The sequence below is a fragment of the Panicum hallii genome, chromosome 1 (assembly GCF_002211085.1).
Source record: "Panicum hallii strain FIL2 chromosome 1, PHallii_v3.1, whole genome shotgun sequence".
NCBI lineage: Eukaryota > Viridiplantae > Streptophyta > Magnoliopsida > Poales > Poaceae > Panicum > Panicum hallii.
This window is the reverse complement of record NC_038042.1, coordinates 48,489,498-48,505,867: the sequence shown is the minus strand read 5'-3', so window position 1 is coordinate 48,505,867 and position 16,370 is coordinate 48,489,498. Positions and strand designations below refer to the sequence as shown.

General features: G+C 44.6%; 1 protein-coding gene and 2 non-coding genes across 3 annotated transcripts; 1 reads left to right on the top strand and 2 right to left on the bottom strand.

The window, feature by feature from the left end:
• Positions 1 to 2,811: 2,811 nt before the first annotated feature.
• On the bottom strand, positions 2,812 to 2,960 carry LOC112879157. Its single transcript, XR_003225982.1, has one exon. It is a non-coding gene; the product is annotated as a small nucleolar RNA snoR135 (small nucleolar RNA).
• A 152-nt stretch (positions 2,961 to 3,112) lies between these two features.
• LOC112879156 lies at positions 3,113 to 3,256 on the bottom strand. The gene has a single exon (XR_003225981.1). It is a non-coding gene; the product is annotated as a small nucleolar RNA snoR135 (small nucleolar RNA).
• A 5,152-nt stretch (positions 3,257 to 8,408) lies between these two features.
• Positions 8,409 to 15,373, top strand: LOC112894036 (copper methylamine oxidase-like). Its single transcript, XM_025961613.1, has 12 exons — positions 8,409 to 8,896; positions 10,816 to 10,925; positions 11,011 to 11,316; positions 11,701 to 11,813; positions 11,921 to 12,251; positions 12,344 to 12,559; positions 13,249 to 13,485; positions 13,653 to 13,838; positions 14,138 to 14,278; positions 14,398 to 14,666; positions 14,754 to 14,835; positions 14,977 to 15,373. The coding sequence occupies exons 1-12, from the start codon at positions 8,791 to 8,793 to the stop codon at positions 15,091 to 15,093; spliced, it is 2,214 nt and encodes a 737-aa protein (XP_025817398.1). The 5' UTR covers positions 8,409 to 8,790; the 3' UTR covers positions 15,094 to 15,373.
• The last annotated feature ends 997 nt before the right edge of the window (positions 15,374 to 16,370 follow it).

The window sequence follows — 16,370 nt, the reverse complement described above, 5'->3', positions numbered from 1 at the left end:
TTGGGGATAAGGCTAGATCCTCTCTGTCGACCGGCTATCTTTTACTGTTTTTTTGTTTGCAATTCCTGGTGTTGGCGAATATACTTGTGAATGGGACTTTGGTTTTTTCGGGGTTTTGTTGCCGATTTTGCTGAAGAGAACGTTTGGGTTAAAGGGTGTTCTGTATCTGTTTCTTGTTTTAGGAATCAATTTTCTGAGTATCTTAGAGATTATTCTTGATGAGGAGAATTATGAATGCTTGGGCCTATAATTTGAGTTGTTTATATTTATGACCTCTCCTCGGATTCTAAAATTATGCACATAAATAGACCAGGAAAATTGTAAAGAATTCTAATCTTGCAGTTTTCTTCTCATATAACGTTATGCCCATAAGTTAAATTTGGGTTACCTTGCACTTAGAGCTAAATCCCCTTTTCGTTAATCTAGTCTGTCATCTATATGTATTGTTGTGCTCCAGTTAAATTTAATTTCATTTCCTTTTCTTTTTTCTTTCTTCTCCTTTATTTTCTTTCCTTATTCTTTTGCTGCAAGCTGCAATTAAATTTTCATTTCCCTTTTTTGTTGCGACCTGCAAATGTTTGTTTATGGTTCAATTTCAGTAACAAACTCAAGAATGCTAGTGCATGCTTAACCGACAAGTTGTGTGAGAAAAATCAACTTGTGTGCACGGTTTCTGGTGTGGCTTTATTTGTTATCATTATCGGATTTATCCCTAGTATTTTTTCTAAGGTCTCGTTTGGGTCCCTTTATTTTGAGAAATTGGAATCTACTTAATAGAGTAGACTATTTATCTTGAAATGTGGTATTCCACAACTTTCCAAAGTATATATAAGCTTATCTTAAATTTATGGAGTGGGAGATGAAAATTGATTCTACAGATCCTCATGTTATGTTTCTAATATACAACTTATTGCATACTTTCAACTCGCTTCCCTAAAGTAGAAATGCAGAAGTGCAGTACATAAGCATCTCTCCCATATAATCAATAATAATATACAAATATATTCCACATACAACTATATTAGTTTAATTAATTTTGTCTAAATTATGATACTACAATGAAATTCAATTCCAAGGATGCAAACGGGGCTAAGTGAAACTGCGATCTGTTTTCATCCAAATCTTATCTGTAAACCAGAAAGTTAATCATATGACGGGTCACTTTATGGTTGGCTGGGAATCTGGATGATAAATCGAACAAAAATCCCCCGATTGTCATTTATTTTTGCTCTGTGCACAAGTCGCGCTGTATTTTTTAAGTTGTGCAACCTAAAAGATGGTATGAACTCTCAGCTTTGGGTGCCAATTGCCAAACCGTTTCACTCGGCTGGCAGTGTGCCGGCAGTGGCTGGGCAACGGTTGTCACCTATTTCTAGCTCAGCCTAATTTCTCTTCTCTCGTCATGCAGGAGCTCATGCAAGTGTAATCGCGTACAGGTGGCATAATGCCAAGGTCATCCGCAAAAGAGCCCTCTACTTGGCATGGATTGTTTTTGGTTCTTATCAAGATGCGAGGTCGCCCAACCCTTTTCTTTTTGCTTGGTGTACCACCCTCTGCTTGACATAGGACCAGACACAAGTAATGAGGGATGGGCGCATGACTGTTTTCGCCAGGCAACCTCGCATCTTGCTATATATATATATATATATATATATATATATATATATATATATATATATATATATATATATATATATATAGGGTGTTAATAATCTAAACCCGAGGCCCTGGGGCGGCAACGATGGCACTACCGCGGTGGCGGCGGCGGAGAATGATGCAACCTCACCGCCAACACCGGCACAGGCTACCAAGGTTGTCTAGGGCGACCGTCCATACCGGCCGCACATCCCCTGTGGGAGCATCTGCTATAGATACTGTCAGGGCGGGGGTTGGAGGTGTCCACGCCGCTTCTGCTCAATTACTATGCAAGTTTAGGGCCCGTCTGGCAGGGCTTCAGCTTTAGCTTCTCCTCCAAAAAAAGCCCAAGCCTTGCCAAACACCATTTTCTAAACCAGCTTCATCCAAAAAGCTGAAGCCATTTTTGTATCAGAGGGGAGGAGCCACGATCTGTGGCTTGTTCAGCTTCAGCTCACATCATTTTTACAAAAAAAACCTCCCACCAATGCACCAATTTTCTCTTAGATCCACAGTCCGCGAAGGGGTACGAGGCCTCCGGAACGCTCTCATGGAGCAGCGCACAGAACAGACCAGAGATGCCGCCACCGCGCTAGGGTTGGCCGCCGCCACGCTAGGGTTGGGCGCCGCCGCCGGCCCCTAGCCAGATCGCCGCCGTTGGCCCCTCAAATCGTCACCTGCCATCGTCCCCTCTCCACCACCGTCGTCGCCGCCTCAAATCCCCACCCGGACGAGCTCGAATCCTGGCCGCGCATCACGGGGTGGCTAGGGTTGAGCAGTGCCTAGGCCTAGCTGCATCGCCGACCGGCCGTCCTCCTTGTCGCCGACCCGCAGCGCCTAGGCCCAGCTGCGTCGCCGACCCGCCGTCCTCCTTGTTGCCGAACTGTCGTCCGCCTCGTCGCCGACCCACAGCACCCAGGCCAGCTGCGTCGCCGACCCGCCGTCCTCCTCGTCATTGACCCGCCGTCCTCCTCATCGCCGGTCCCCTAGCAAATTAACCGGAGGTAACAAATTCGTCGCTGTCATCTTGTCTATATATATCTTGTGTTTCCCTGCTGAACTACTGAAGCACTGAGTCCTAATTCTCTTGCTATTGCTAGTTTGCTTCCTCTGAAAAAATGCAGCCAATAGAGCCAAATACATACGCAAACTTAAAACATTGTGTTCAGAAGAGCAAACTATGAGAAAAATGATTGTTGAGGAAACCACAAGACATTGGCCTAACTCAACTGCCCATTTTTCTCAAATTGGTCTAGCAGGAAACAAGTTCAGATGGCAAGTAACACAACAACGAGTTGAATGCCTATTTAGACAAGTCCTGCACTTAACATTCAAACTGCAAATATTTTCTAACAGAACAAAACCACATGTAACAGATGATGTAATGCAGTAGTATACCAGCAGAAAAACATGTCAATGCTTAGCAAGGCTTGCAATAGCGAGATTCAGAAATTGTTCTCAGAGAACAGATTAGGTCACATGAGAGGAAAATGATTGTTGGAGAAAACATAATATAAGCTTAACCCAACTGCCCACTTTCCTTCAATCACTATAGCAGGAAACACTTTCGGCAAAAAATGCATGGAAGAAAGCATAAAGCCGATACACACTATCCTGCAGAGCAACATGCCATTCAGAACTGAAGAAAACTTGTGTGCAGATGAAAAAAAGCCAATCCGTATAGAAGCCATTCTATTGTGTAAAAAATAGAAACATGCAGCAAATCAAAAGCTATGGAGAGATATACCAAAAACAATGGAGACAATGAGACACATAATACCGGTGAGGATCATTGGTGCTTCTAGCGGCGTTCCACCATCGCAAAGCTATCAACCAAGTGAAGAAGAAGAGGAGGAAGAGGAGGAGGAGGACAATAGTGAACCAGATCCGGGGACACCTACTAGTGGGGTAAAAAGGAGAAACAGATTATCTGAGAATAGCAGGGGAAAACAACCGAAGACCAGCAAGGGAAGTTGGCTACTTGGAGAGGTTGAGAGAATGGTTGAAATGAATGAAAAAACTACTAGGTCTTGTGAGTCTATTGCAAGAAGTGTCAAGGAAAAGGTCCAATCTGTTTGTTCCATACAAGAAGTCATGGCCCTAGTCAAGGATTGTGGTGCTGTTCCGGGGACAAATGCGCATTTCATTGCAACAACTATTTTTACAAAAAAGATTGAGAGGGAGATGTTCATGACATTAGAGAATCGAGAGGAGAGATTTGAGTGGCTGTCCAAGAAATATGAGTGGATGGCTAAACATTGAGTAGTAGCTTGTATGCTTTTCTTTCATTTGCAATATTGAACGCAATGTTGGACTTGTAATAAATTTACGATTGATAAGTTGTTACTTGTATTATTTTCTTTCATTCTTCTAAGTAATGTGTTCTTTTCATAGTGCATTCTCTAACAGATTTATATGTTGTTCTTTTAATTTGTACAATATAAAGTGCTATTTGTATGATTTTCTTTCATTCTTCTAATAATGTGTTGTTCTTTTTATGGTGCACAGATTTATGGATTCTACTGATTCAGATGATGATAATTCAGATGATGATGCTGATTTGGATGATGATGACATTTTAAAATCTCTGACATTGGTATGAGCTGCTCAAATTAATCTGTTTTCTACTGCTCTACTTGCTGCCAATTACTATATGACATATTTTGACAAGAATGAGCCTAGAACATTTGGTCAAAGTGGCTATAGTTGGATGATGGATGTGTTGAGGACAGAAGGTACTCATAAGATGTTTAGAATGGATGCTACTTTGTTTTACAAGTTGCGTAATTTGCTGGTAACTAGTTATGGCCTTCAATCTTCTATTCATATAAGCTCAATGGAATCACTTGCTCTGTTTTTAGCAATTCTTGGTCAAGAATGGTCTTTTAGTGGATTGACAAATGTATTCAAGCATTCAAATGAGACTATGAGTAGAAAATTTGAAGAGGTATTGAATTGTGTAGTGGCTATGGCTAAAGAGTACATAAAACCACTTGATCCAAACTTCTCTACTACACATACTAGGATCAGTAGTGATGACGCCGTATTTCAAAGATTGTATTGGGGCATTGGATGGCACTCATATTTCAGCAACACCACCTCCAAAAGATCTCATCCGATTCATTGGTAGAAGTGGAAAACCAACTCAAAATGTTATGGCTGTGGTTGATTTTGACTTGAGGTTCACATATGCATCAATTGGACAGCCCGGGTCTATGCATAACACTAACGTGCTCTTTCATGCTTTGGAGCAAGATAGAGAAAATTTCCCTCATCCCCCTTTAGGTATGAACTGCAAAATGCTCTCGTAACTATTGATTGTTATATCTAGCTGATTATCTATTACTATTGATTGTTACATCTAGCTGGTTATCTATAGACTATTCATTGTCACATCTAACTGATTATCTAACTGATTAACTGCAAAATGGTACTAATAATTTTTTGACATATTTGCTGTAGGAAAATACTACCTTGTCGATGCAGGATATCCAAACCGCATCGGATACTTGCCTCCTTACAAAGGACAGAGGTACCATGTTCCCGATTGGAGAAGAGGACCGGCACCTAGTGGTGAGCAAGAGCTTTTTAATGATTTGCATGCTCGCATCCACAACGCGGTTGAACGGACTTTTGGTGTGTGGAAAATGAAGTGGAGAATCTTTCTTAAGATGCCGTCTTACCCACTCGAGAAGCAAATGATGATTATAGCGGCTTCCATGTGTCTACACAATTTCATTCGTGAGAACAGTGCAGCGGATAAAGATTTCTGCAAGGGTGACAGGAATGTTGATTACGTGCCTACTATACCGCAAAGATATGCTAGATATCAACTTTCTCAAAGTGCATCGGATACATCAACTCCACATTCTAGCAACATGGACAGATTTCGGGATGACCTTGCGAGGGCAATTTATTTGGCTAGATCATCATAAGTTTGTTTTGTAGTCTTTGCTTTTAATGGTACGATCTTGTTTGGACTAGAGTATTTGTAAGTATTTTTGTTTAGGCTCAGATTACTAGTATACTTGGCATGTCACAAATAACTATTCATAGGTTGTGCATGGCACAAATAACTACTCATAGCTTGTGCAATGCCACGAAGACGTACGTGTTGTTGTCGTGGATTGGACAAACGCTAGCTGAACGCATGCAGCTCTGCCTCACAGCTTGTTGCTAATATGTGATAACACAGGTGTTTATTGGCAAAATTATAAGAGAAGCTATTTTTTATCCAAACAGTTTTGATTAGTTTTAGCTTCACCGTAAAATCAGCTTTGGCAATAAAGCTAGAGCCAAAGCTGTTTTAAGTGAAGCCAAAATCCTACCAAAGCTGTTTTAATGTGCAAAAAGTTCTGTGTTGTCCGTACCAACTTCATGGTGTGTGTGTGTCCGTGCATTGTCTTGCACCCCTTTGTACACGGAATCTCCTTGAATAGATCCCTTTGAGTCGTCATGAAAAAAACACCCTTGCCAGTTGCCATATGCATCCATGCATGCTAGCATTTTTACGGTTGGATGGGTTCATTTGTACATACTTGTATGACGGTGTGCGATGGGTTCGCGCACATGCTATATGGGATTTGGATCTGATTAGATTTTTTATCAAACAAACCTGTACACATACGGATACGCTGGCAAAGGATACAGAGGGCAACTGTTCCGACCTAATTGCACAAAGGTCCCTAAAAACAAAGAAATTACAATCCAGTACTTGGAACCCCCGCAGGCCAAATCCTCCAGATTCCGTTGCCGCCGGCCATCGCCGGAAGCCAATCGCCGCCAACCACAGGTCGACCAGAGCTCCATCGCCAGCAGCTCCACTCTCCTGCCTTCCGTACAACCCGAGGCTGCCTCCCCATCCGCGGAACAAAAGGCCATCGAACTCACCTCCCGACGAGCCGCCAGCATAGGACTCCTGTACAGTGGATCCACGGAGGGTACCTCTCCTCCACGCGCTCGGTTGACGGCACCGGAGCGGAGCACCACCAAGACGGGGAGGAGCACGAGAGTACCTTATTCCTTGACGCCGCCGCCTCCGCCTCGACGCCGTCGCCGGAAACCTAACCCTAGAAACCCTAGGACCTAATCTACACCCCCGGACAGAGAGCCGCCATTCCCACACACATCCGAGGGCCCAAAGGCCGACGGAGGCGGAGGGGAACGGCGACCTCGCCGGCGGGAGCAGGAGTCGCCTCCCTTTCGCCTCTCTCAAGTGTAGCAGGCAAAGAGGTTTCGAGAGAGGTCGGGATTGATGAATCTGATTAGACTAGTGCAGCTGTGAATAGAGAAGAGATGGCAATGCAAGCCGAGAATGCTATACATGGTTCCATGTAGATGCGGGTTCATTCCGTCCGCTCGAAATGAGGATCCAGCCTAAACGTGTGCCATTGTTGAAGATGGAGAGCTAGCAGAATAGAAGTATGGGCGGCGGCAGGCACATCAAATTTCAAATGCAGCGATCCATATCTCCCAGGTAGGAACAAATAGGAAAGGGTACTTTGATCCTTTCTAGTGCTTGAAAACGGGAAAAGAATTAAAAAATGAATAAACAGGGTCAAATGGTTTGGAAAACAAGCTGTTAATGTTGTAGGTGGCAATTTTAAGAAATCCACGTTAAGATGGTATTACGCAAAATCCAACATTTATGATAGCGAAAGTTCAAATTTTTCGAGGACGACATCACCCGGGACGGGGATGCTCAACTCCCTCCACAACAGCTGCAAGTTCAATTGCCATGTGCGTGACCTCGCCAAGCGACGATGCCCGACTCGACGCCACGGTGCCGGTGTAGGAGTACGATGACGAGGCGGTGGCAAGGAGGAGGAGCTTGAGCCGCGAGGATAGCATGGTGGGCATCGTGAGGGTGCTACAGCACCAACTGCCAATCTAGATCCGGTTTACTAGGGTCAAGTTCGTCAAAATTAAAACTGCTTCTCCAGTGCCGAACATGATTGATGGCATTGAGATCTATCATTTGGAGTGCAGCTTGGTTGTTTGACTTTTATTATTTAGGACTTTGGGTTCTTCTGAGGATGCTCGGATATCCGGATTAAACTTTAGTACCTGTCATATCAGATGTTTGGATATTAATTAGAAGTATTAAATATATATTAATTATAAAATTAATCGTATAAAGGGAGACTGATTCACGAGACGAATCCATGAAGCCTAAGTAATCCCTGATTTGGCAGTATTGTGTAGTATTGTGTTATAGTAAACATATACTAATAATGGATTAATTAGGCTTAATAGATTCATGCCATGGATTAGTCTCCATTTATGCAATTAGTTTTATAATTAGCGTATATTTAATACTCTTAATTGGTGTCCAAACATCGAGATGACAGGACTAAAGTTTAGCCCCACCCGGATCCAAACAAACTCTTAGTGGTGTTGCCAGATTTTGTTTATGCATGGATGGACAGTGATCATGATCGAATTTAGGGACCTCGTTGGGCGGCAGCATGGACTGTCGGTTCATTTCCTCCTGTCAAGACCGCGCGAGGAAATGCAGCGGCACCCAAGGATAGGGCCGTCAAGCAGGATCAGGCCAGGCCAGCGACGCCAACTGATAGCACGCAGGTTTGCGGCAGCATTAACACCGCGCTCCTGCACACCCACAAGATGAAGGTGAGATGTGTTGTCAGACTTTGTTAATTGTGACTTAGTGGACTCCATTGGTTGTACAATGAAGTACTTGGTTGGTAGTCAAATTGCATCGGCACCGCAGGTCCGCAGCAGCGCAGAGTCCGGCGAGGCCGCAAGCCCGCAGCGCACGCTGCGGCGCTGCGCCTTCCCCGCCGGCCGCCGCAACCTATTGCCAACCGCGCTGCCAGCTTTATAAAGCGCACGCCACGCGACACGCGAGTGCCCACCAGGCCACTACTACAGAAAGCAAAAGCAGAGCACAAACCACAAGTCCACAAAACCCCCCAAACCCCCTTCGTCGACGACTCGGCTTGCCCGCTCGCCGTCGCCGAGGCCCGATCGATCCCCATCCATTTCGCGGTCCGCGCACGGCCGTCTCGATCCCTAACCCCGGACGACGACGAGGCGGTAGTGGCGGGCTGGTGCCCGGTGCTGCATGTCAGATCGTGACTGCCGCGGAGTAGGTGGAGGGTACGGGCACGGCCAGGTCGCGAAGCCGCTCCAATGGCCGCAGCTGAGGAAAAGGCGCAGGTCGCGTCGTCATCCGGCGGCGGCGCCGTGATGGCGGGGGAGGCCGCGCCGGGCACCACCGCGAAGGGCTCGACCAAAGGTACGCGTGACCGGATCACTGGCCTCCCCCCTGCCTCTGCTTTCCTCGGTTGCTGCATCACTTGGGTGGGTGCGTGTGTCGTCGATCAGGTGTCACGCTGTTCCCGTGCTTGCTGCTGGATTCGTGACGCGTGAATTCAGGGGCGCGTGACGAGGGACGACGCGAAATCGCGATTAGTTGTGGGTTTTCATGGGGATCAGGCGTAATGGGGGAAAAAATGTTTCAACGGGTCACGTGACGGAAATGGATTTCGAAAGGGTAACTACCTGGTGCTGGTGTCGTCTTGGTCGCGATCACATTTGTGAGGTCTGATCGTAGTGATGAAGTGATACGCCTTGCTATGATGCCGCGGAGTCCGCTTATTTTCCAAGTTTGGTCATCCATGTGTGTGGGACATGAATGGGAGAGTGCTAATAGATCTTAAAGCGGCTTATATTAGTCTAAAAATAATTCTGCCATTAAAGTGGCATCTTAGTTTGCGAGAATCTGATGATCATGACAAACATCCGTGTGGTTGCATTTGTTTATTCACTGCCAAAATAATTGTATAATAACCCATTAGAATGATGGCACAGACACTTTGTGTTGGTGATGGTGCCAGCATAGATTAAATCTGACACAACGCAGTCAGTGTTTATAATGTGAATGCTATTGTTATCGCTCAGTAGTGAAATGCAGATAGGGATTATGATGTGTGGGATATACTGTTCTGGATTCAGGATTCTGTTGAAGCGATGAAGGCGTGACCCCATTGTTAACTATTTGAGTAACAGGAGCACTAGAATGTTTTGTATAGATCACGGCTCCACCAAAAGCAGCACGATAGTACAAGAATGAGTCATCCACATGCAATGCATATACTTTATTAGTGGATTTGTGTGGGGGTGGTGGGGCCTATGGGTGTGTTTGCTGCACTAGTGTTGATAGTACTCGTGAGTGTTGATTGTGTCCAGTGTGGGGGTCCATTTATGTGTGGAATATCTCCTGCAATTTTCTGTTTCCTTAGCAAGTTTTTTTTGTTGGAGAAGGTAATGGTATGACAAGTTAACAACCCTGAACCAAATAGTTAATTTCATTCAGCAAAGAATAAGAAGATAAGATTAGTTCTCGTGTTATGGCTTCCTAAAATGAAAAATAAAAATTGTATTGGGCCAGTTATTGAGCTTAGGCTCCTTTCTTTTGTTTTATTGGACATTGCTCTTCTCCTTTCTCAATATACATAAGCGGCAGAAATGCTGCCGGTTCTTTTCCAAAAGAAAAATGTCAACTGGACCAGATGATACCAGGAATAATTTACAGTATCTTGTAAAGGGGTTGGATTAGTGGAATTCCAATAGTAAAGGAATAATTTACTGTAATTCCAATAGTAGTATGATCTTTGTGCAGTGATTGTCACATTCTTTAAGTTTCTCCGTGTAGTGAACGAGGAAGATATTTCTGCTTGTAGCCGTTTAAGTTTTTTCTCCTTATGCTGTTGATCTTGTCCAGTGACCTGTGATTTAGATTATCCCATTCTCTAAGTTTGTTCATGTAGCGAACAAAGAAGAGTATTTCGCGTGTAGCATTTCCAGTTTCTTTTTAATGTTTTCGTTACCTTGGTTTTGCCCTTTCATAAGACAGTGCCATAATTTTAAGAATTTGATATCTATCATATAATTTCTGACCAGCCCATTCGTGTTCTCAGTTGCTACTAAGAGAGTCCAACGTGTAATGATAAGAATAATGAAAAGTATGTGGTATACTAGAGATGTATCTATCAGCAAGTGTTCTAGGCTTAATTCATGGTTCTGTGCATGTTGGCTAGTCTGCACTTGCATATTCCAGATTTTTTGTGTTATTAGCTTTGTTGATGCATTCTTTGCACCCTTATTTACTTCAATGCCAAATTATGATGTCCAATCTGAGAAAAAACATTGTAGGGATTCCAATCATGGCGAGGGCGCAGAGAAGCCACCCATTGGACCCATTGTCTGCTGCTGAAATTGCCGTGGCTGTAGCAACTGTCAGAGCTGCTGGAAGAACTCCTGAGGTTTGCCAACCTACTACATTTCTCAATGAAAATGGGATCACATGTTTCAAATAAATAATTTACATTCAACTTTCCAAAATTACAGGTGCGGGACAGCATGCGATTTGTTGAAGTTGTGCTCCTGGAGCCTGAAAAGAATGTTGTAGCATTAGCTGATGCATACTTCTTCCCACCGTTCCAACCATCTCTGCTTCCTAGAACAAAAGGTGTTCCTGTTATTCCAAGCAGGTTGCCATCTAGGAGGGCCAGGCTTGTTGTCTACAACAAACAAACAAATGAGACTAGTATTTGGGTTGTAGAACTCTCTGAAGTGCATGCTGCTACTAGGGGCGGACATCACAGAGGCAAGGTTATATCATCAGAAGTTGTTCCAGATGTCCAACCTGCAATGGTATGTCTATATAGATTGGTTGGATGTTGTCTTTTCTTTCTTGTGACCATTTTACCCCAACATATGAGTCCATCTAGCACTGTTTAACGTGTACATCGAAAATATTTAGTAATGATATGTGTTGTGTTTGGTATTTACCTGATAATCTCTTCTAAGTTATTGCTGGTAAGCTGTGGCATCTGCCAATTAGAACACTGATGTTTATTACCTGCTTTAATTGCACGTGTTCTGTATTATAAATGCTAGTCTTACGTTGATACTGATGTGATGTAAAAAAATGTTACTTAATGCTCATCTACTAATTAAGTCAAGTGCTAGCCTTAATTGGATAGTGCCTGTGTATTTTGCAGGACATTACTTTGATAGTGCTTGTGTGTTTTGCAGGACGCTATGGAATATGCTGAATGTGAGGCAACTGTAAAAAATTACCCCCCTTTTATTGAAGCAATGAAGAAGAGAGGCATAGATGACATGGATCTTGTCATGGTAGATGCGTGGTAAGCTAGATATAAATAGTTTCTGTAATAAAATGCACTACAAAATATTATTGTTTAGATCTGGTTGCAATCTTACTCGAAACATGATCTTTGCTTCTAAAAAACAGGTGTGCAGGTTACTACAGTGATGCTGATGCTCCCAACCGAAGAATTGGCAAACCTCTGATCTTCTGCAGAACCGAAAGTGATAGCCCTATGGAGAATGGCTATGCACGTCCTGTTGAAGGAATCCATGTTGTTGTTGATATGCAGAACAATGTTGTGATAGAGTTTGAAGATCGGAAGTTAGTGCCTCTGCCCCCACCAGATCATTTGAGGAACTATACTCCTGGGGAAACACGAGGTGGTGCTGATCGAAGTGATGTGAAACCTCTTATTATCAATCAACCTGAAGGCCCAAGTTTCCGTATCAACGGCTATTTTGTGGAATGGCAAAAGGTAAAATTCCTGTCCAGTGTCGATTTCATTTGTTGATCCAACATTAAATTAGACCTGGTCCTGAAATTTACTCTTTGTATGTATCTTGCCAGTGGAATTTCCGTATTGGCTTCACCCCTAAAGAGGGTTTAGTTATCCATTCTGTTGCATACATTGATGGGAACCGTGGACGACGGCCTATTGCTCACAGATTGAGTTTTGTTGAGATGGTTGTTCCTTATGGAGATCCAAATGAACCACATTATCGGAAAAATGCATTTGATGCCGGAGAAGATGGATTGGGAAAGAATGCACACTCTCTTAAGAAGGTTTGGCGTTTATCTTCTGCAGCATAAGCAGTGTTCATTTTATTTTAGTGGCATATCTAGTACAATCATCTTGATTAGTGTGTCACGATTGAGTGAACATGTGTTTCCATGATACATGCCTCAGTGTCATATAGAAGGCACTTGCCCTTGCCAAAAAAAAAAACATGCTCCTTTCAGAATGATGTAAAGACTAACAATATCTTTATGAATATCTAGACCAGTCATATGAAATTTAATTAGTGGAGTTTTGACGAATATTTTCATAATATTATATTTCATTAAGTTTTACAGAAAGAATGTGATACGGATTGGTAGGTAAAGTAATGTTTGAACATTGTTTCACTGTTCAAACACTTGTTTGTGACTGGAGCATTGAATTTTCAGGATAAAACTTGATCTCTATTAGGATAAACAAAATGATCAATTTAGTTTACCATTTTCTAGGAATTCCTGCCTTTTTTTTGCACTCACTTAAATTAAGTTTGAGATTGAAATTGCACTGCCTCATCAATTGCTCTAAGAACTATATTTTCAACTTCTCATAGGAACTTTTGAAATTAATTTTTCTTTTCGCACTACACAAGATGCTTTCCAGAAGTGCATCTAAAAGGTCATTTGCACTCAGTGTTTTGATATGCCTCCAGTATCTTTATTCTGTATTCTAACTATATTCTATTATTGATTTGTAGGGATGTGACTGTTTGGGATTTATAAAGTACTTTGATGCGCATTTTACAAATTTTACTGGTGGTGTGGAGACCATTGAGAATTGTGTTTGTTTACATGAGGAGGACCATGGAATCCTTTGGAAGCACCAAGACTGGAGAACTGGATTGGCGGAAGTAAGACGGTCAAGGAGGCTTACTGTATCATTCATATGTACAGTCGCAAACTATGAGTATGGATTTTACTGGCACTTTTATCAGGTGAATATTATCTTACATAATTCTGGTAGCACCTGCTGTATTTTAGTTACCTGCTAAGTTCTGACTTTTTTTTTGATTGATGAAGTTTGTTTGTATCTAACTTTCATTATGCACTGCATCGTACTTTATCTATGTGCTTATTCTTTTTATATTCTTTCTGGTTGTAGGATGGTAAGATAGAAGCAGAGGTAAAGCTTACTGGAATTCTTAGCTTGGGCGCTCTAATGCCTGGGGAACAAAGGAAATATGGCACAACTATTGCCCCTGGTTTGTATGCACCAGTTCATCAGCATTTCTTTGTTGCCCGTATGGACATGGCAGTTGACTGCAAACCCAATGAACCTTATAATCAGGTAGGGTTGTCAGTCTCTGATATTTATTCATGTGATGATCAAAAGATCCATTTACAAATCCTCAAATCTGCATTACACCCAACATGTACTCCGTGATAATGGGCCACACCCCCTTTTTTTAACTTTTGTTTATTATCACATTATTTCATCGGCACCTTAGCAGTGCACTATTTATAGATGAACTTGGCTGCTTAAAGGTTAATTGAAGTTTAGTCTTCACAAAGAAAATACCTTCCCCCCCTTCACCTTTCATCAGTTTGCCAGCTGCTTCTGATACTATTGCTTCTCTTCCATTGCAGGTGGTTGAGGTGAACGCTAAAGTTGAAGATGCAGGCCCAAAAAATGTGCACAACAATGCCTTCTATGCTGAAGAAAAACTTTTAAAGTCTGAGTTGCAGGCAATGCGTGATTGTGACCCTTCATCTGTGCGCCATTGGATTGTAAGAATGCATGCTAGATGTTTTCTCCCTTCTCTAATTTTTTTAAATCATAGTACGTGGATGTGAATTTCAAATTCCGGTGACACTGGCTCTGTTGTTCTTTATCATGGGTTAATCAGGTAAGGAACACAAGAAATGTAAACCGCACTGGACAACCGACAGGTTACAAGCTCATACCTGGTTCCAATTGTTTGCCACTGGCCCTACCTGAGGCCAAATTCTTGAGGAGAGCTGGGTTCTTAAAGCATAACCTTTGGGTCACCTCATACAAAAACAATGAGATGTTCCCTGGAGGTGAGTTCCCCAATCAGAACCCACGCATTGACGAGGGCTTAGCTACGTGGGTGAAGAAGGATCGGTCCCTGGAGGAAACGAACATTGTTCTCTGGTATGTTATTTGTTATCTTGTCATGTTGATCGGCATTCATCCGAGTGTTTCTGCCTCTGAATCCCAAACTACACCCTGCAACTGCAGGTACGTTTTCGGGCTCACCCATATCCCAAGGCTGGAAGACTGGCCCGTCATGCCGGTAGAGCGGATCGGCTTCATGTTAGTGGTACCCACCACAGCTTAATCAACATTTTTGCAGACGATTATGTTATGTTCTGTAGAAAAAAGGCCACCTTCTTGTCCACTTGTCCTAGATTGCCTCAGGTAACATTAGCATGGATCTGAAAATCTTTTTTTTTTTGTCCAGCCCCATGGATTCTTCAATTGCTCGCCGGCTGTTGACGTTCCTCCTGGACCTGACACGGACGCGAAGGAAGCCGAGTCGCCGAAGGACATCCACACCGAGCTGATCTCGAAGCTATGAGCTCCGTAGCCGGCAAAGCTCGTCTGGAGCCCCCGTTTGATTGTCGTACCGTGAGGATGCTCAATGACAGTTTAAACCGGTGGTAGCTTCCCCCTATGTCACGCTCGGTATTCCCAGCTGCTCCGTGCTGTTAAAGGTGGGTACGCCTTGGGCCCTCGGCCTGCTCCAACAGCTAGTCAGTAGCCACTGGTACTGATCCTAGATTAAGTGATAAATAAATAGACTGTAATCTGCTCAGGCACTCTGGTGTGGTGTATGAACCATGGTTGTTGATTGCTTCGCTGCTCTGTACTGGAGGGAGTGTGTAGTTGCTCCAAATGGGCCGCCGGTGGCCGGACGTGCCGCGATGGCCCGGTCGACAAGCCATTTGCTGTGCACTGTTCAGTGGTCCTCGCCCAGCAAGCTGTGCCGCCCTGCCGCTGCAGCCTGCAGCACAGATTTATATATATTTCGTCGGGTAATCGATGCAAGTGCCGCGTTTAACCGTTTAAACATGGCCGGCGAACGCGAAAGCGCGAGACCAAGCCGTATTTTACCCGGAGCTCCACCCCCCTCGCGCTTTGTTTACGCCTTCCTATGCCGCTTTATCCCTCCGGTGTCGTGCAAAAAAACATGTCAGCATCGGCAGCAAAAGTCGCAGCGGCATCCCAGGTAAACCTGCCCGCCTTGTCGCCACTACGCTCGCTTGCAGCGGCGGAGGACGGGAGCGGAGATTCAAATCGGATTAGCGCCAAGCTCGGGCTGCCTTCTCGTGCTCGGCTCGCACGGTCTCACTCCGGCTCCCATGCGTGAATCGTCCTCTTCGCTACTGTAGGCGAGGAAATGGAATGCAGTGTCGCGCGAATAATTGGCGCGTGCATGTGCTCCGCCCGCCGCGGTCGGGGGCCGTTGCGGCCGCAATGATTTTGGTTCGACGGGATGGGGACCTCGCGGATCACGGATGGACCCTGCCGCCGCTACCACACCGCCGGTACGGCTTCCCGTCGGTGCGCGCAGGCGCAGCGCCTGTCGGCGGCTCTGCTCGGCGCCGGCCGGGAGCGAGACGCCAACGACGCGGGCGCACGCACGGGAGCGGCGTGACGGAGCGGAGGGCGTGTGGGACCGCGAGCGAGGGACGCCCCGCACCGTCGCGCGCGCCCAGCACGGTGCACGGAGCTGGCACGTCACATGGCCGGACGGGCAGGTGGTGGCCCGCGGGCGTGACCCGACCCGATCGCAGCCGTCGATGGGCGCACGCACGCGCGAGATGGGGGGAGCGCTGGGAGCCCCTCCGCGGG